Consider the following 20,170-nt stretch of genomic DNA (forward strand, 5'->3'; position numbering starts at 1 on the left):
GGATAAGATGTCTAGGGGCGGAGTACCCCTTTAAGTTTTATAAGGCCGACAATAAAAGTATATGTTGTAGTTCAGTGGTCTCAAACTGTGGCCCTCCAGTTGCAAAACTTTAACTCCCAGCATGTCCGCACAGCCAACGGCCACAGTTTGACACCACTGTTGTAGAACGTTTCGAATGATGGGCACTCATCATGGACTCAAGACCAATAAAGTCAAAGTTGATGGGCAAAATTTAAAGATTTAACAAAAAAAAAATTCTATGCTATATTATCAGATTTGACTGAAGTTCAACAAAGCTCTATCCTCTTGTTCCATACCTACTTTCCCCAGATTTGGACTGCCTGATTCAGCCTTGGTTCCTTTTGTTAAAGAAGACATATCAGACATCTTATGGTTCACATCCAGTCTTGGAGAAACTATGAAATGAGGCAATCCCCCAGCTCCAGTGGGGCCCCAGAGAGCTGATTCATTGATCAAATTTCAAACCAAAATTTTATTTTAATTTTGGGATGAGGTTCCCCTTTAATGTTACTATGCTGTAAAAATCCGCCATCAAATGACCTACCTGGTTTTAAATGAGCAAAAGGGATTTCTCCCGTTAGCAGCTCCCAGAGACACAGAGCATAGCTGAAAACGTCGGCCTTGATGGTATAACGGGTGGACTGGCTGAAGACTTCTGGAGCCATCCATCGGAGGTTCTAAGGATGTATAATACCAAACAATTTGAATTCAGGTTTAGCTTAAAGGGGCACTGTCAGATTCAACTGTTGTACAACTTGGCAAAACATACACCTTTCTAATATACATCATAAGAATATGTAATTTCTTTCTTATAGAAATCAGGGCTTATAAAAAAGACCCAATACCATCCAGAACACAATCCTGTCCAACTAAAGCACGGGCTGGGACAAAGTCCAGAAGGTGAACGGTGGGACTAGCACTACTCTGTGCTCACTCCTGTCTTATCAGACTGCAGCATAAAAACAGAGAGGAGGGGGTTACAGAGCAGCCTGCAGTGATTGGATGAAAAGACCCAGCACTCAGGTAGGAAGATGAGCCATGCAGAGTGAGGACATGCCCCCTCATAGGCACAGAATGACAAACCAAGTGAGCAACAGAAAGAAGGTATTTGTACATGTACATGAAGAGGATAAGGAACGAAGTAACATATAACTTTTTTGTGGGATATGACAGGTACTCTTTAATCTTGCATTTTAAGTGTGCAGCGTTCTGAACATTTTGTTTAAAGCGCTCGGAGCCTGAGGCTGTGGTCGTAACGTAAGGCCACCCCCCTCCAGGGAATCCGTTGCTACGAGCAGACATACAGCGATCTGCGAGTAGCTGCGCCCATGCGCAGTGTACTCGCACATATCGTGGCTGCTCTTGGCCTTTCTCAGGGAGCAGGGGGGGCAGCCTCAATGTCTACGAGTACACTGCGCATGCGCAAGGCGACTCGCAGATCGCTTTGTGTCATTCACACTGTAGGGTCAGTCATCGGCGGATCTGCATCATAAAATACGATTTAGATCCATTCCAGGTGACCCTACCCTAAAGGGGGAAATCCCATTAGAGTGGGGTAGCGATGAGAAGGCTCTTTGCACATTGTCATTGGACAGGACACCTGATGGTGAACAGATGAAAGTCGTTCCTGCTGCTAAGGCTCCCCATGATCGGAGGAAATTAGGCATTATCCAGCCCCCTATGAAATCAATGGGCCAACCATATACCACCCTATAGAAGGGTATGTAAAGAGGGATACCCCTTTAATTCAGTCAAGAAGCACAGCAGCTCTTATGGAAACCGCTGATAAACCAAGACGGCAGTAGAGGTATTATGCTCTATGGGCGGTGTTTAATGCCGTCCTTCAGCTGCTTTTTCCATATGCACATATTATTACTACATTAAACCACTCTGCAAACACTTATTTACATCTTAAGCTCAGTTTGCATTTTCCGAAGTAAATGAAAAGAAGTGAAGGACATGTTTACTTCTCAGCTGGGAAACTAAGGCTCTCGACAATGCATGTTCCTACTTAGCTGGCGGTTGTACCTGAAATCTGCAGCTTATTGGGCCAAATATGGGATTGCATGGATTAGCATCCCAAAGAACTGTTTCCATTATTAACAGCCTTCCTCCTTATCATTATTCATGTGCTTGTCATTAGGGTCTACCAGTAATTAGAATTTTGTATGGTAGCAGCTGCTATGGCAACAGACCACAATACCGCTTGGCGCTCGGACAGAATGAGATTTGTTTAACAAGCAGGACGAGAAACGACACACTGACAAAATCTCCTAACACGCGGCTTAGGCTGTGAGCACTAAGCTGACGAGTAATTTTAAGGAATGTATTTTATCTTAAAGGGGTATTCCGGTTCCAGCACATAGAGAATCTTCTTTCTACGCTCCTCTAGATTGAAATTGTAACACCAAGAAGAAAAAGTTATGGAATTATGGAAATCCATAAACATGTTAAAGAGGTACTCAGCCCCTAGACATCTTATGCCCTATCCAAAGGATAGGGGATAAGATGTCTGACTGCGGGGGTGGGGGTGGGGGGGATGGGGTGTGTATTGTGGCCGCTAGGCTCTCCGGCTATGTCCGGCCTGGTAGCCCATCGTTTTTGAAAATTTATGTTCAGAATGCTTGCTTCGGGTAGCAGCTTCTGGCGGCCATGGTCTTGACGTCACACTCCCTCCATCCATGTCTATGGGAGGGGGCGTGACGTCCCCTCCCATAGACATGAATGGAGGGGCTTGACGTCATGGAGCATGTCTGGGGCGGAGTACCCCTTTAATGATTTCCAACTGGTTACAAAAGGAACGAAAATATTCAAAACATCATGATTTATTTAGCCATGAGCGTGAGCACCACGTCCAGATATTCATGTTGTTAAACCTCTTGGCATGCTATCAAAGAGGTTATTAATGGTTGTCTGCGGAATGTTCTGCCACGCTGAATGCACTTGGCTGCGCAAAACCAAGGTCAGCTGCTGGAAGCTTCCTTTTCAATTGCCGACCAATGGCGCCCAAGATGTGCTTGATGGGAGACAAGTCCAGAGATGCTGCAGTGATGCCTGTATGTTTAGGCAACATAGGTTGCTCACAGTAGCAGGAGGTACATGCCGCCTGGCATTGTCAATTTGAAAAATTGCTCCTGGGACACTTCGGAGAAATGGCCATACAACTGGTTCCACAACCTAGTCAATGTAATGCCAAGTTGTTGGTGTAATGAAGACCAGAGTGGTCCGGCTATCGTACATATTATGCCACCCCACACCATAAACCTAGAAGGCGGACAGGTGTGATGTTCCCTTTTGAAGGCCTCTTCATGGCATTGCCCATGTGGTCTCCAGACCAATCTCCATCTTCAATTACATCCTAGACAAAAGTAGGACTCAATAAAGAGGACAGACCTCCATTCCAGCCTCCATTTGCCATCTTGTTCAGCACCATAGCAGCCATTATGAGTAATGGTAGAGGTCAATGGGACACCTGTAGCTGGACATCGGGCTCATAGCCCAGTGTCATGCAAGCACCTTCTGATGGTTTGTGCAGACACGGCTTGATGTCCTAGTCTTGGTATGTGAAGTCCACGACACAGTACTCGCGATACAGAATTGATCACTACACGCCATTTTTCTATTCTGATGATCCAGACATGCAGAGGATCGCCTCTGTGCACATCTTGCTGTCATCCCAGTTCGTCGTCGTTCTCCAAACCACCAGGACATACAACATTGAGTGGTGCAGTCATCTTGGCCATGTGCATAGCAATTTGCTTTCGATCTGCTTTGTATACCCTCGAAGTCCCATCCCACATGCCATAGATTGGAGCTGGTGCTTGAAAATGCAATAATTTACAGATCTTAACTAGTGTTGCTCGCGAATATTCGCAATGCAAATTTTATTCGCGAATATCGCACTATATATTCGTAATTACGATTTTTTTTTTTTCTTCACAGTACACACCACAGTGATCATCCCCCTCTGCTTCCAGCTTGTGTGGTGTAAAGAAGGCTCTAATACTACTGTGTGAGACTGGCGTGCTAATTTTCGCATATGCAAATTTTTGTATACACTCATTTTCGCATATGCTAATTTCCGCATACGCGAATTTCCGCATATGCGAAAATAAAACGCGAATATTACGAATATGCGAATTTAGCGAATATATGATGAATATTCGTCCATATATTCGCGAATATTCGCAAATTCGAATGTGGCCTATGCCGCTCAACACTAATCTTAACGACACCTGCTTCTTCCTCCATTTGCATAAGCTTACGGCCTGTCCTTCTTGGTGTTTCAGTTCAATGTTGAGGAGTGTATAATGTAGAGTTATACAATTTTCCAATATACTTTGTGTATCGATTTGTCATGTTTTTCTAGATCTCTGATAACTGAAACTTAAAGGGGTACTCTGGTGGAAAACATTTTTTTTTTTCAAATCAACTGGCTCCAGAAAGTTAAACAGATTTGTAAATGACTACTATTGAACAATCTTAATCCTTCCAGTACTTATCAGCTGCTGTATGCTTCAGAGGAAGTTGTGTAGTTCTTTTCTGTCTGACCACAGTGCTCTCTGCTGCCACCTCTTTCCGTGTCAGGAAACATCAAGAGTAGGGCTCTGGTGTGTCCTTAATATAAGGATACACTGGCGAATGTCTCAATTTTAACATCAGTGTTGAGGGATTAGCCAATGTCATTGTATACATCTACCACAGTAGTGCACCCATATTCCTGTATTGTATTCTAATTGTTACACATCCACACCGTTTATCTGGTGTAGGATTCTATTGTGGCACTTGTAGTCCGCTGCAGGCATCCTCCATTGTATGCATTTTTATGCTGGGGATCGCCCCTAGCAACGGACTACAAGGGCAGGATCTGCTCCCCCAGTATAAATGCACAACTGCATTTGGGGTTGAGCACCTCCTGCCATTTGAGACCACGTTTTTTGTTGTTGTTTGTAAATTTATACGTGGAGGTGTGTAAACTCCATATGTTAATGCGCCTTGAACATTTTCCAGGCAGCATTAGGGTGCACCTGTGAGGCCATGCACCTATATCAGCCAACTTGGGTGGGGCTCGTAGCCTCTCTCTCCCCCCTTCCATTGTATGTGTGCTTAGTCACGCTGGAGGGAACTGGGAGCAGGCTACATGTCGGACTAGTGCTGCTGTAATTGCCCACTGGCCCCTGGTTTTTGCTTATTACGCACAGGTAGGTTAGCGTTAGGTCCCGTACCATCTGAGAAACCTTGGCGTTGGTGTGCGGGCTCTGGTGTGTCCTTTATATAAGGATACACTGGCGAATGTCTCAATTTTAACATCAGTGTTGAGGGATAGCCAATATCATTGTATACATCTACCACAGTAGTGCACCTACATTTCTGTATTGTACACAACGATACCCAATACAGTGGTCCCTCAACATACGATGGTAATTCGTTCCAAACGAGCCATCGTTTGTCGAATCCATCGTATGTTGAGGGATTCGTGCAATGTAAAGTATAGGAAGCTGTACTCACCTGTCCCCGCCGCTCGAGATGGTGTCCCTGCCGCTCCCGATGGTGACCCCGGCCTCCGCTGGGCTCTCCGCTGTCTTCTCCAGTCCTCTGCTGTCTTCTCCGGTCCTCTTCTGTCTTCTCCGGTCCTCTTCTGTCTTCTCCGGTCCTCTTCTGTCTTCTGCAAGGCCTTACTGGGCCTGCGTAGCGACGTCATTATGCCGCTGCGTACGCCATTCCTATTGGATGGCGTGCGCAGCAGCGTATTGACGTCATCGGAGAGGGCCGAGAAGACACCGGAAGACCAGCGCTGGACCCGGAGGGCATGCCGGAGCATCGTGGAGGGGTAAGTAATACTTACCGCACCACACGGGGAACATTAAGCTGCTATCCGGCAGCAGCTTAAGCATTTGGCGCTGCCGGATAGCACTTAATGCGATGGCCCCGACATAAAAAAGCATCGTATGTAGATTTCATCATATGTCAGGGCCATCGTAGGTCGGGGGGTCACTGTATGTTCATTATTTATCCTTTTTTTTTACACTATAATGTATTAATATGGGGAAAAGGGTGATTTAAAACTTTATTGGGGGAGGGGATTTTTACTTTTTTTTTTTTTTACTTTTTTAAAACTTTTTTTACATTTATTTTACACTTTTTTAGTCCCCATAGGAGACTATTTATAGCAATCATTAGATTGCTAATACTGTTCAGTGCTATGCATAGGGCATAGCACTGATCAGTATTATCGGTGATCTTCTGCTCTGGTCTGCAAGAAGGCAGATCAGTGCAGAAGAAGCCGGGAGATGGACGGAGGCAGGTGAGGGGACCTCTGTCCGCCATCTTGGCTGATCTGATCCCCGCGTCAGTGCGGCGGGCGATCAGATAAGCCAACTTAAGTGCCGCACTGCCGCAGAGGCCGTGATCTGTATTGACTATGGCACCTGAGGGGTTTATGGCAGACGTCTGCGCGATCGCTGATGTCCGCCAATACCGTCAGGTCTGCAGCTGCTGACAGCCGCCGGGACCCGCCAGGAATGAAGTGAGCGCAGCTTCTGCACTCGCATCACAGCCGCACCGTAAATGTACGGCGCTGTGCGCTAAGAGGCGCTATGCACTGCTGTACATTTACGGCGCATGTCCTTAAGGGGTTTAAAAGAACCTTCAGACTGTCCCAAAGGTCAGACAATGCATCACAAGTTAGGTGCTGAAAGGGGGCTTGGCTGCTTTGTCGGTTGTGTGTAAAGCCGGCCCCCTGATGATGTTACTGGCGCACATGTGTGTGTATTCATCATCATACAGATTGTTTGTCAGTTGATGTCGGGCAAGTCATGTGATCAAAGGGAGTGTGGCTGTGCTGCAAAGGTGTGGGGTGATTGATGTGTGGGAGAGAAATAAGTCACCCCCCACCTTGAAACAAACAAAGGATCCTGGGGATTTTAGTGTGAGGGAGGCCACAGAAACAGGTAGTAGCCAGTATAATGAGGGACACAGGACATGTCCATTTAGCACCAACACAAGCACAGATCCTTGGTAAGCATGTCCATTACTGTATGACACATAATTACTATAGTTACCTTATGTTGGATGACCCCTTTAAGTCTAAGTCAAGATCTTTCTATTTCAACGAAAACCAATACTTTATGGCACTGAAAGAGTCAAAGCAATAAAAGTTACAAACCCCGGGCTGCTTGGTCATGTTGTCTTCATCCATTGACTGAAGAAATCTAGATTCTGTATGGAAAAAAAATAAAAATACAAAGAATAAAAAAGTATTTTTTTTTACAGAAAACCTAAGCCTTGGATCAAGAACCAGTTTACAAAAATAAATGAAAAGTCACTGAAGCATGTTAAATGGTCACGTTCCTCATATTTCATCTATTTCACTGATACCAAAAGAAACGGCTGGTGTTCAGCCCGAGAGCCGAATCGTATTCATGGACATGACATTTTATCATGAGAAAGGTCATGTTTTTATGTGTACATATAGTCAGGGTTAAGAACAACAAGTTTGGGTTATAGGCTGCCGAGAAATACCGGATTGGTCGATTTGATAAACAAACACTGCCCCGGCTCTGCTATTCCATCACTGCAGATCGCTCTTAATGTCACATGTATAAATAGACTCTAGCAGTAAATACAGATGTATAAGATAAGCAATAGACTATTCATACAGATGTACAGGATATTGGATGTTATTCGAGGAGCATAGCTGTGGGGGAGCACCGGCAGGTCATGTGCCTGACCGCTAAGTTGGTTGGCAGCGAGAAGAGATGCAATGAAGCTTCTGGGCCCCAATACAAAACCTGGACCCTCAGCTTCTTATAATAGTGATGTCTTCTCATAAGGCAGAGAGGCCTCTGGGCTGATAAGGAACCTACTATAGATACGGGTACTACCATCATCTATGTTTCATTTTGAGCTATAGAAAAGGTTCTGATCCAGCGCAGTGTTCACTTTAAAATTGGCTTAACAGGGCGCAAACCGCCTCATTGTAGCGAAGGAGCTGCAGACACCGATAAAGTATGTATGGAATGCACTTTATTAATGGAAAACGCATTTCGAGAGGCAAAATCTCTCTTCGTCAGGTCCATATAAAACAAGTGTAAATATTTGAACTATGAAGCCAGGAAAATCCTAGTGGGACAGGTAACCGGCTGCAGGGTCATAGTACCGCATCCACCAGATGGTGGTCAATATAGATCGAAATTAGTTTTTTTTACAATTTTTACATAACGCTAAAAATATTAAGGAGTTGTGAGATGTTTTCAGCATTATGTTTTTAGCTTTATGTAAAAAAAATTAACTAATTTACCTCCATCCGGCGGATGAAGTAATATGACCTCGCAGCAGGTTAACGCTCCCGCCAGGATTGTTCTGACTCCTTGGTTCATAAATTTTATATAAGTCTCTGTTTACACTTGTTTTGATGAAGAGAGATTTTTACCTCTCGAAACGTGTTGTCTGTTAATTAAAGTACATTCCTTTATAATTTTATTGTCCGTGGCTCCTTCGTAATTTATAATCCGTGGCTCCTTTGAGACATCGAGACATGTATGCGCCGTTAAGCCTGTTTTATCTTTCAGCAAACCCTATGTGGGATCAAACTTTCTCTGTGACGACCTTTCCTCCTGGTCGGTCCAGGTTGGTGGCAGCCACAGACTAAAATTGCAATTACATGCGCTAAAAGGTGTTAACGGGGTACTCCGATGGAAAACATTTTTTTTTTAAATCAACTGGTACTAGAAAGTTCAACAGATTTGTAAATGACTTCTTTTAAAAAATCTTTACCCTTCCAGTACTTTTTTGTAGCTGTATGCTACAGAGGAAATTCTTTTCTTTTTGAATTTTTTGTCTTGTCCACAGTGCTCTCTGCTGACACCTGATGCCCGCATCAGGAACTGTCCAGAGCAGGAAAAAATTCCCATTGCAAACCTATGCTGCTCTGGACAGTTCTTGACACGGACAGAGGTGTCAGCAGAGACCACTGTGGACAAGACAATAAAGAAATTCAAAAAGGAAATAATTTCCTCTGTAGCATACAGCTGCTAAAAAGTACTGGAAGGGTAAAGATTTTTTTAATAGAAGTCATTTACAAATCTGTTTAACTTTCTGGCACCAGTTGATTTAAAAAATGTTTTCCACTGGAGTACCCCTTTAAGCTCTTAGCCCAACATCACAGGGTAAGCAGTTTATGATCATTTTTACACTTTCTGCATAGCACACCATGGAATGTACATACAGAAGCAAGGATTACTCTACAACCACTGGAACCCCCATGATCCGTAGAATGGAGGTGAATGTCCCCCATTAATATAGTGCTATACACACACACATAGGGTGCTCTATTCATTCTGAAGGATAATCTAGCCCTATTTTACTTTCTGTGGTGATCCCAGCAGTCAGTCCCCATCCGGTCAGCATGTTATCTTATAACTTGTGTATAAGGAATAGCATGCTGAGATTGGAATAACCCTTATTGACATGAACAATGTAGTGAGGGAGTGACAATGCACACAGTACTGTGTGCATCATCGCTCTCTGTCTGGCCCAGTAAATGTAGTGAGTGGTGTTATACACAATACAATGTATGTACTAAATGGATCGCCCTCACGTACACTTGTCCAGACTCCAGACTGCACCCCCCCCCCCAGCACACTATCCAAACGATAGGGGATAAGATGTCTGATCGTGTGGGGTCCCGCTGCTGGGATCCCATCAATCTCTGTACAGACCCCGACATTCATTTAGAATGCTGGGAGCGGGCGGCGGGGGTCGGGACATCACGAACACACCCCATCGTGATGTCACGTCACGCCCCCTCAATGCAAGTCTACGAGAGGGGGCGTGACGGCCGTCACGCCCCCTCTCATAGACTTGCATTGAGGGGGCGTGGCGTGACGTCACAATGGGGTGTGTTTGTGATGTCCCGACCCCCGCCGCCCACTCCCAGCATTCGTAACAAAATGCTCCGAACGCTGGGGGAGCGGAGTACCCCTTTAAAACAGATATAATCCTGCAGATATTTAAGGAAAATACATTATTTTTTGGTGGTGGTTTTTGACTGTATGGTACTAACCTCCAAAGTCAGCGACCACTGCGTGACCATCTTCGTACAGCAAGATGTTGTGGCTAAAAGGGAGAAAAATCACATAGATCACCAAAATATAACACTATTAGTAAATCCCACAATAGTTATACGGTATCTTCCCAGAAAATTCACTAAAGCAGCAATACAGATTCAGAATCATCACTGATCTATAATAACATTCAGCTGCTTGGTGTTGGGATAAGAGCAGCCACTGAAATAGAACTGGGGCAGGGGAGAGGCAAACTCTACACCTTATGGATGGTACCTGGGGTCTTTCTTCTTTACACAGACCATCCACCAATTGTACAGCTTGTATACAGATATAATCTGCATCTAAAGTTGAGTCATTTAGTCTTGAGCTTGTTTCCCCTCCCATCCCTGTTTGATTGACAGCCAGCTGAAAGCCGAACCTTGTTTCCAAATCTTGCGCCTGCGCACAATTTCAATGCATAGTGCAGGCAGCAGGAACAAGATTAAAGGAGTACTCCGCCCCTAGACATCTTATCCCCTATCCAAAGCATAGGGGATAAGATGTCTAATCGCAGGAGTCCCGCCACTGGGGACCCCCACGATCTCGGCTGCTGCATCCCAGACATCCGGTTCACGGAGCGAATGGATGACTGGCGATGCGGGGCGGAGGCTCGTGATGTCACGGTCATGCCCGTTCGTGACGTCACAGCCACGCACCCTCAATGCAAGTCTATGGGAGGGGGTGTGCCATCACGACCCCTCCCATAGACTTGCATTGAGGGTGCGTGGCCGTGACGTCACGAGCCTCCGTCAATGTACCCAATGCTCTAAACAAATGTCGGGTGCAGCAGGGAGATTGTGGGGGTCCCCAGCGGCGGGACCCCCACAATCAGACATCTTATCCTCTATCCTTTGTCTAGGGGCGGAGTACCCCTTTAAGAAACAGGGCTCTGCTTCTAGCAGGGACAGGGATGGGATTTTTCTACGTTATGGCCTGTTCGTTATTTACAAGGCACGGTGCACTATATTGAGTAGTGGCTGCACCTGGTACTGCAGCTCATGTCTTCTCAGATCTATTCACATGAATTGGACAGGGCTGCAGTACCAGGTGTGGACACTACAAAATGTACGGAGTAGGACCTTGTAAATAACGAATTGGGTGCAGGATTAACCAGAGTGTTGTGGCCCCTTCAATCAACTTCTTGGTGGGGGTGCTGGGAGTTGGACACAACCTGATATTGGTTGCGATAAGCCATTAGTATAACATTTATGGAAACCCCTTTAATGTAAATTGTGGTTGATCTGTGGGGAATCTTGGTGTCATGTATGTGGGTTCTCCGCTCATAGTATGTACTCTTGTAAGTATTTCAGAGATATGAACCAAAAAGATCAATAGGAAAGTTCAATAGCTGTATTACTGAGGCTTAATGGCCCTTACAGGCCGCCACGGGCGCACGTCGTCTTGTTACATAATTAGAATATGATAGATCATTAGCTCGCAGTAATATTTTAAATTGTCGTCCTAGTAATGAATTATCTGGTAAAAGGTTTTATCTTGGGATCCCATAATTCTAAAGAAAAAATCCAAAAAAATCATAAAAGAGGGGAGTCTATGGCAGAATGGATGGCGACCATTACAGAAAGCTTGAGTCATCTGTAGGCCCCTGGTATAGGACAGCAAACACAATAATGCAGTTAGGACTCCACATTTATTATTTTAGGTGGTGGAGGACATGAAATGGGGTCAAATCATACGCTTTTATTGGAAAATTACTATTAAAAGTACCGTATTTTTCGCCATATAAGACACACTTTTTCTTCCCCAAAACTGGGGGGAAAAAGTCGGTGCGTCTTATACGGCGAATACACACCTATCGCGGCGGTCCCTGCGGCCATCAACGGCCGGGACCCGCGGCTAATACAGGACATCACCGATCGCGGTGATGCCCTGTATTAACCCTTCAGACGCGGCGATCAAAGCTGACCGCTACGTTTGAAGGGAAAGTGACACTAACCCGGCTGTTCTTTTGGGCTGTTTGGGACCACCGCGATTTCACCGTGGCGGTCCCGAACAGCCCGACTGAATAGCCGGGTTAGTGCTTACAGGACACCGGGAGGGACCTTACCTGCCTCCTCGGTGTCTTCTCCGTTCAGGGATCCCCTGTATGGCTGGCGCTCTCTTTCCTCGTCGTCGCGTATGTGCGTCGGCGTGCGTAACGACGTGATGGCGGCGGCGGAAAGAAAGGATATCCGGCCGGCAGCAGAGACGTTCCGGAGCGACGGGGACACGGTGACAGCGATGGAGCGACATCCAGGGCAGCGGTGACGGTCCGCAGCGGCGGGGACACGTGAGTATTACCTCCTATGCAGTGGTCTTCAATCTGCGGACCTCCCGATGTTGCAAAACTACAACTCCCAGCATGCCCGGACAGCCAACGGCTGTTGTAGTTTTGCAACATCTGGAGGTCCGCAGGTTGAAGACCACTATTGGGTTCAAAATCTTAATTTTTTTAGATTTTGCACCTATAAAATTGAGTGCGTCTTATACGCCGGTGCGTCCTATAGGACGAAAAATACGGTATATCAGATAACATTTCAAAGAGTACTCCAGTGGAAAACATTTTTTTTTTTTAAATCAACTGATGCCAAAAAGTTAAACAGATTTGTAAATTATTTATATTTAAAAATCTTAATCCTTTCAGTACTTATCAGCTGCTGTGTGCTCCACAGGAAGTCGTGTAGTTCTTTCCAGTTTGACCACAGTGCTCTCTGCTGACACCGCTGTCCATGCCAGGAACTGTCCAGAGCAGGAGAGGTTTGCTATGGGGATTTGCTCCTACTCTGGACAGTTCCTGACATGGACAGAGGTGTCAGCAGAGAGCACTGTGGTCAGACAAAAAAAAAAAAAAAAGGAAGTATATAGCAGCTAATAAGTACTGGAAGGATTAAGATTTTTAAATAGAAGTAATTTACAAATCTGTTTACCTTCCTGGCACCAGTTGATTTAACAACTTTTTTCTCCCACCGGAGTACCCCTTTAATGCAAAACCGAAGTGAGGTAATTGTGAAACATAAAATTGCCAATTTCTTCCTTTTTGTTTTGTTTTCTCAGATTCAGTTTTTCATTGTATCCTAGGTGGATTTCTCCTTTGTGTGGAGATGGGGGCCCTTAGTTTCTGGGTCCTATAACTACTGGAATTCTGCCTAGCCAGATGGTCCAACAGTTGACGGCAGTGTTGCAAGTCTGTAGTTGACCTGTAGTCATTTATCACCAACATCAATGCTATCCTATGGAGATAAGTTAATGGGGAGGGAAGTGGATTTCTTGTAGGACTTTTCACCCATTGAAAGTACAGGCTGTGTAATAGTCGAGATTACTGATGAATTTACAGTGAACTTTGTGCAAACAAAAGGCCATAACATTAAAGGGTACCTCTCATCAAAAAAACTTTTGATAGATTATAGATTAACGTATGCAGAATAACTTTACAATTGCATGTTATTAAAAAAATATGCTTCTTTCGATTTAATTTTCCACTTTGAAGAAATGACCACTAGGGGTCTCCCTACCAGTCCTGGCAGCAAGCATTTCAGACTCATGCTGGAGTCCTAAACACTCCGAGCTGCCAGTCTGCTTTGTTCACAAAGGAGAACACTCAGAGCTGCCAGCCTGCTTTGTTCACAGCCTGTTTGGCTGTGAACAAAGCAGGCTGGCAGCTCTGAGTGTTTAGGGCTCCAGCATGAGTCAGAAATGCTTGCTGACAGGACTGATCGGGAAAAATACAATAGAAAGAAGCATATTTTTCATTAACATGCTATTGGAAAGTTATTCAACATTCATTAATCTAAAATATATCAAAAGTTTATTTGATGAGAGGTACCCTGTAATGCTTATGAAGAAATATAAAATCTCATCCCTTCCCCAATATTGCGCCACACCCCTACCCTTCAATAACCTGGTTGAACTTGATGGACGTATGTCTTTTTTCAACCGTACTAACCCTATCCTTAAAGGGGTCTTCTGAGGAGCAGAAAAGATCCTACTAGTTCTGCTCCCCAGCAGTCCACTTCCGGATCCCGTGTGATCTTGTGATCTCAAGTACATTGTTCTAAGGCAGAAAGGGGCGGGTGTTTGTCCCATTCAGCATGTGTAACCAAAACCACACCCAAACGCTATCTGTGTTCCAGCCATGTCCCCTTTACAGTATTCCAGTATCAAGTGTAATGGAGTCTAAACATGTTTGACATGTACTTTATAGTGTATAACATGTGCATACACTGAGGCCTATGATTGTGCAGTGGTTGATATTATCTGTCCTGCCACCTGGTGGATTCTCTGAGAAGTGTATGAGAAGCAGGTCACATGATCATCCACACCACAGGCTTCAAAACGTTCTATAAGAGGAATCTTCTATTTCAAATCCTTTCTTTCCAGAGGGCTGGAACAAAATAGTCAGTCCTGGCTAAACCAGTCAGGAGAAGGAGGTCTAGTCTAGTCAGTGTGTAGCCTGTGTAGAAATGCCTGAGAGCTTCTCTCTGCCAGAATGTTACAGTATAGAAGCCTAGTTAATTTGCATTAATCTGCTACTTAAAGAGTACCTCTCATGATCTTGTTAAATTTTATAATCCTCCCAGTTCCCTGCCCCCATCATGATAAACCACTCCATGCCTTTATTTTTATTATTTTTTAGTTTTCTACCTTGATATTGCTCTGTATTTTCTGCTCAGTCTCAGTCAGATTCACAGACTGGGAAGGGGCGTTCCCCAGCAGGCGTGACATCATCTGAAGCCATACAGAAGAGAACTTCCTCCCTCACTCTGCTACACACAGCACAGAGTAGTTCAGCGCCCCTCACATATAATGCCCCCTGTGCTGTGCCGCTCACATATAATGCTCCTGTCATGTGCCCCAAACATATAATGCCCCCTGTGCTGTGCCCCCCACATATAATGCCCCCTGAGGGGACAGGACAGGGGGCATTATATGTGAAGGGCACAGCACAGGGGGCATTATATGTGAGGGGCGCATGATGGGGGCATTATATGTGAGGGGCGCATGATGGGGGCATTATATGTGAGGGGCAAAGAACGGGGGAATTATATGTGAGGGGCACAGCACAGGGGGCATTATATGTGAGGGGCACAGCACAGGGGGCATTATATGTGTGGGACGTATGATGGGAGCATTATATATGAGGTGCGCATGATGGGGGCATTATATATGAGGGGCAAAGAATGGGGGGCATTATATGTGAAGGGCACAGCACAGGGGGCATTATATGTGTGGGGCATATGACAGCAGCATTATATGGGAGGGGCACAGCACAGAGGGCATTATTATTATGTGGGGGGAACAGGACGGGTCATAATTATTATATGTAGGGGCACAAGATGGGGCATTATTACTATATGTGAAGGCACATAGTGTTTTGCCTTTCAGAAGTATAGTGTATATTATGAGGAATTTCCGGAGTGGTACGTTTTTTAGGGGCCACAATACATTACGGTATTTTTCTCAGAGGGTGCACTGCAAAGCAAGTTATATTCAGAGAATGCAGTGTGTGGTAGTGTTATATTCAGAGGGTGCAGTGTGTGGTAGTATTATATTCAGTGGGTACAGTGTGTGATAGTATTATATTTAGAGGGTGCAGTGTGTGATAGTATTATATTCGGAGGGTGCAGTGTTTGGTAGTATTACATTTAGAGGGCACAGTGTGTGGTAGTATTATATTCAGAGGGTGCAGTGTGTGGTAGTATTAAATTCAGAGAGTGCAGTGTGTGGTAGTGTTATATTCAGAGGGTGCAGTGTGTGGTAGTATTGTATTTAGAGGGCACAGTGTGTGATAGTATTATATTCAGAGGGGGCAGTGTGTGATAGTATTATATTCAGAGGGTACAGTGTATGGCAATATTATATTCAGAGGGTATAGTGTGTTGTATATTCAGGGGGTACAGTGTGTCAGAATTTTATTCAGAGGGTGCGTGCCAGTATTATATTCAAAGAATACAGTGTTTGGCAGTATTATAATAATTATTGTTTTCATATAGAGGATCAGAATGTGATTACATTGTGAGGAGACGTCTGGGCATCAAGTTCTGCAGAGAGAAGATTTAGCTGGAACAAATCCTGGCAGTATGTACCAGCTGAATTAGATAAGGAAAGACTATAGAGAAGATGTCACCTGTAGTCACTGATATCACTGTGTATTCTCCTCACTATAGAGAAGACGTCACCTGTAATCACTGATATCACTGTGTATTCGCCTCACTATAGAGAAGACGTCACCTGTAATCACTGATATCATTGTGTATTCTCTTCACTATAGAGGAGACGTCACCTGTAATCACTGATATCATTGTGTATTCTCCTCATTATAGAGAAGACGCCACCTGTAATCACTGATATCATTGTGTATTCTCCTCACTATAGAGAAGACGTCACCTGTAATCACTGATATCATTGTGTATTCTCCTCACTATAGAGAAGACGTCACCTGTAATCACTGATATCATTCTGTATTCTCCTCACTATGTCCTATCAGAGCTGGAGTTACTTGTAAGTTCTGCAGTTATGATGGGTGAAACAACAACTCCCAGCATCCCCTTGCCACTGCTTAGGTCATACTGGGAGCAGTAGTTTTAAATGGTAAAAATGTCTTTAGCACTTTCCCATTCTGTGGCAATTGGTATATTTGATTATTATTCTGACATGTGAGCACGGCCTAAGAGTCTTAAACAAGGTTAGGACTGTATGATACATTTAATAATATTGTAAGTTCCGCAATCTTATTTTTTGTCCGCCAACACAAAATACTTTAATAGTGCCCCTCCCGAGACTCGACTCTGGATCCGCCCCTGAGTCCCGGTGATTGGACCCCCACCAATCAGCTACTTATTCTCCATCCTGTGAATAAGGGCTTACTTTTAATCTTGTTATGCCCCCTTTAATATGTTTTCCTAGGATTTAGAAACAAAGTTCCTTTCTTCAAAAAATAGCACCACACATGTCTACAAGGTTGTGTGTGGTATTACAGCTCTGTCCCATTCATTTCAATGGAACTGGGAGCTCTGATCCCAGACACTAACCATGTACCAGTGCGGTGCTGTTTTTGGAAGAAAGCAGCCATGTTGTTCTGATACTGGACAACCACATTAAAGGGGTACTCCAGTGTAAAACTATATATTTATTTTTATCAAAAGGTGCCAGAAATTTATACAAAAATCTTAATCCTTCCAGTACTTAGCTGCTGTGTGCTCCAGAGGAAGTTCTTTTCTTTTTGATGTTTTTTTTTCTGTCTGACCACAGTGCTCTCTGCTGACACCTCTGTCCATGTCAGGAACTGTCTAGAGCAGGAGCAAATCCCCATAGCAAACCTCTCCTGCTCTGGACAGTTCCTGACATGGACAGAGGTGTCAGCAGAGATCAGGAAATACATGTAAAAATAAAAGAACTTCCTGTGGAGCATACAGCAACTGATACATACTGGAAGGATTAAGATTGTTATATAGAAGTAATTTCCAAATCTGTTTAACTTGCTGGCACCAGTTGATTTTATAAAAAAATGTTTGCACTGGAGTACCCCTTTAAGCCATGTACTGACAAGCAAATCAAAGCATAAATAGCCAGTAAATACACATACCGGCGTGTATATATATATATATATATATATATATATATATATATATATGTATATATATAGAAAAGAACAAGGTCCGGCACTAGGTTGGTTGCAGGTAAAAACTTCTTATTTCTTTATTTGAAGATTCTGCAGTACAAGGTTGAAAGTCTGATGCGTTTCGCTAAAGAGCTTAATCATAGAGTCTACGATTAAGCTCTTTAGCGAAACGCGTCAGACTTTCAACCTTGTACTGCAGAATCTTCAAATAAAGAAATAAGAAGTTTTTACCTGCAACCAACTTAGTGCCGGACCTTGTTCTTTTCATTACAAGTGAGCAGCCGGAGGCGGTACCGGCCGGTCTGCGGCACAGGTGGTGAGGTAGGCGTGCACAGGGTGAGTAACTCACAATCCAGCCTTCTGATATATATATATATATATATATATATATATATATATATCTGCCGAAATCATCATCAAAACTAAGAAATAAAAAAAAATACAAAAAAATAGAAGGCAAACCAAACCTCAGGCGGCTCCGGAGGCAAAAATCTCTATTTTCACTTCTTTCCTGTCCTCATGGTATACACAGAGGAGTAGACAGAAACCGCCTATCTGCCATTGTATGAAACCATTGGGGAAACAATATTGCAGGGGGGTTAAATTATTTAAATAAACGGGGTGTAAAATGTGAATTTCGACACGATATAAAAACACTCTCAGTTTAAACAGAACCCTCCTTATCTGAAATCAGATTATGCAAATGACTTTCGAATCAATGTGTGCGAGAGTATTTCCAGCGCTGTGATGTGTAAAATGATTCATTTTATTACAAGCTTTGAAGTCATGGTAACAGAAATCTTAATAAACGGAAAAGATTTTAGGCATCAGCCTCATCAAATCGTATACACGGGCAGCTACGCGGCTAGATTTAAGGGGAGCGGGCTTTGTACACCGCTTTGTTTTTCGGCGCCCAGACAATGCAGATGTGCAGTATTTGCATATACAAATCATTGGATGAGCACAAAAGAGAAAAAAATCTACAGCAATAGGTCCCATAATGACCGTATAACCGCGCCATACAAGTTTCTAAGTCAATATCAAGTGGTAACTTTCCATATTTCATGTGACCCTATAACAGTATTTCCCAACCAGTGTGCCTCCAGCTGTTGCAAAACTACAACCCCCAGCATGCCCGGACAGCCGAAGGCTGTCCGGGCATGCTTGGAGTTGTAGTTTTGCAACAGCTGGAGGCACACTGGTTGGGATACACTGCCCTATATTTAGTACAAAATTTTATCGATTTGGAATTAATTAAAGGGGTTATCCAGGAAAAAAAATGTTTTTATATATCAACTGGCTCCAGAAAGTTAAACAGATTTGTAAATTACTTCTATTAAAAAATCTTAATCCTTTCAATACTTATGAGCTTCTGAAGTTAAGGTTGTTCTTTTCTGTCTAAGTGCTCTCTGATGACACGTGTCTCGGGAAACGCCCAGCTTAGAAGCAAATCCCCATAGCAAACCTCTTCTAAACTGGGCGTTTCCCGAGACAGGTGTCATCAGAGAGCACTTAGACAGAAAAGAACAACCTTAACTTCAGAAGCTCATAAGTACTGAAAGGATTAAGGTTTTTTAATAGAAGTAATTTACAAATCTGTTTAACTTTCTGGAGCCAGTTAATTTATAAAAAATAAGTTTTTTCCTGGAATACCCCTTTAAGTATGTTTACAATTTCCCCCAAAAAAGTCCTCAATATAGCTGCCACCGTTTTAGCAGAAGAAGAAGAGCTAGGGACCCGGTTCATCCTAATTTAGGGTTAGTGTTACACTTTCAAGACTTTGGATACAGATGGATACAGAGTCACACATGACTTTTAAAAGGGGTACTCCACTGGAAAAAAAAAAATTTAAATCAACTGGTGCCAGAAAGTTAAACAGATTTGTAAATGACTTCTATTAAAAAATCTTAATCCTTCCAGTACTTATCAGCTGCTGTTATGATCCACAGGAAGTTATTTTCTTTTTGAATTTCCTTTCTACCTGACCACAGTGCTCTCTGCTGACACCTCTGTCCATTTTAAGAACTGCTTAGAGCAGAATAGGATTTCTATGGGGCTATGCTTCATATCTGGACAGTTCCTAATGTGGACAGAGGTGTCAGCAGAGAGCACTGGTGTCAGGCAGAAAGGAAGTTAAAAAAAAAAAAAAAAGAACTTCCTGTAGATCATAAAAGCAGCTGATAAGTACTAGAAGGATTAAGATTTTTAAATAGAAGTAATTCACAAATCTGTTTAACTTTCTGGCACCAGTTGATTTAAAAAAATGTTTTTCCAGTGGAGTACCCTTGAGGTAGACAGAAGGAAATAGTCTTTACAGCTAGGCCAGGATCCCAGAGATAGCAACCACCTGCAATTAAAAAAGGGAGCTGTGACTCCCGAAACGCGTCTTGCTTTATATTTATTATTTTCTTTGATTTCTTATGCTGTA

At 43.6% G+C, this 20,170-nt stretch overlaps 1 protein-coding gene across 10 annotated transcripts in view; it reads right to left on the minus strand.

Annotated features, from left to right (window-relative positions):
- The window catches only part of TNNI3K (TNNI3 interacting kinase), a 245,454-nt gene that overhangs the window by 132,544 nt on the left and 92,740 nt on the right, over positions 1–20,170 (minus strand). For all 10 annotated transcript variants that reach the window (XR_008846664.1, XR_008846665.1, XM_056532720.1 and 7 more), the window contains 3 exons: positions 10,085–10,137; positions 7,187–7,239; positions 566–698 (listed from right to left, as the gene is read on the minus strand). Coding sequence is in view for 8 of the 10 variants with exons in the window: in XM_056532720.1 (XP_056388695.1) it covers positions 566–698; positions 7,187–7,239; positions 10,085–10,137 (239 nt within the window). In the remaining 2 variants the exon portion in view is untranslated. The remainder of the gene's footprint in view (positions 1–565; positions 699–7,186; positions 7,240–10,084; positions 10,138–20,170) is intronic.

This window comes from Hyla sarda, chromosome 7 (genome assembly GCF_029499605.1).
Source record: "Hyla sarda isolate aHylSar1 chromosome 7, aHylSar1.hap1, whole genome shotgun sequence".
NCBI classification, from domain to species: Eukaryota; Metazoa; Chordata; class Amphibia; order Anura; family Hylidae; genus Hyla; species Hyla sarda.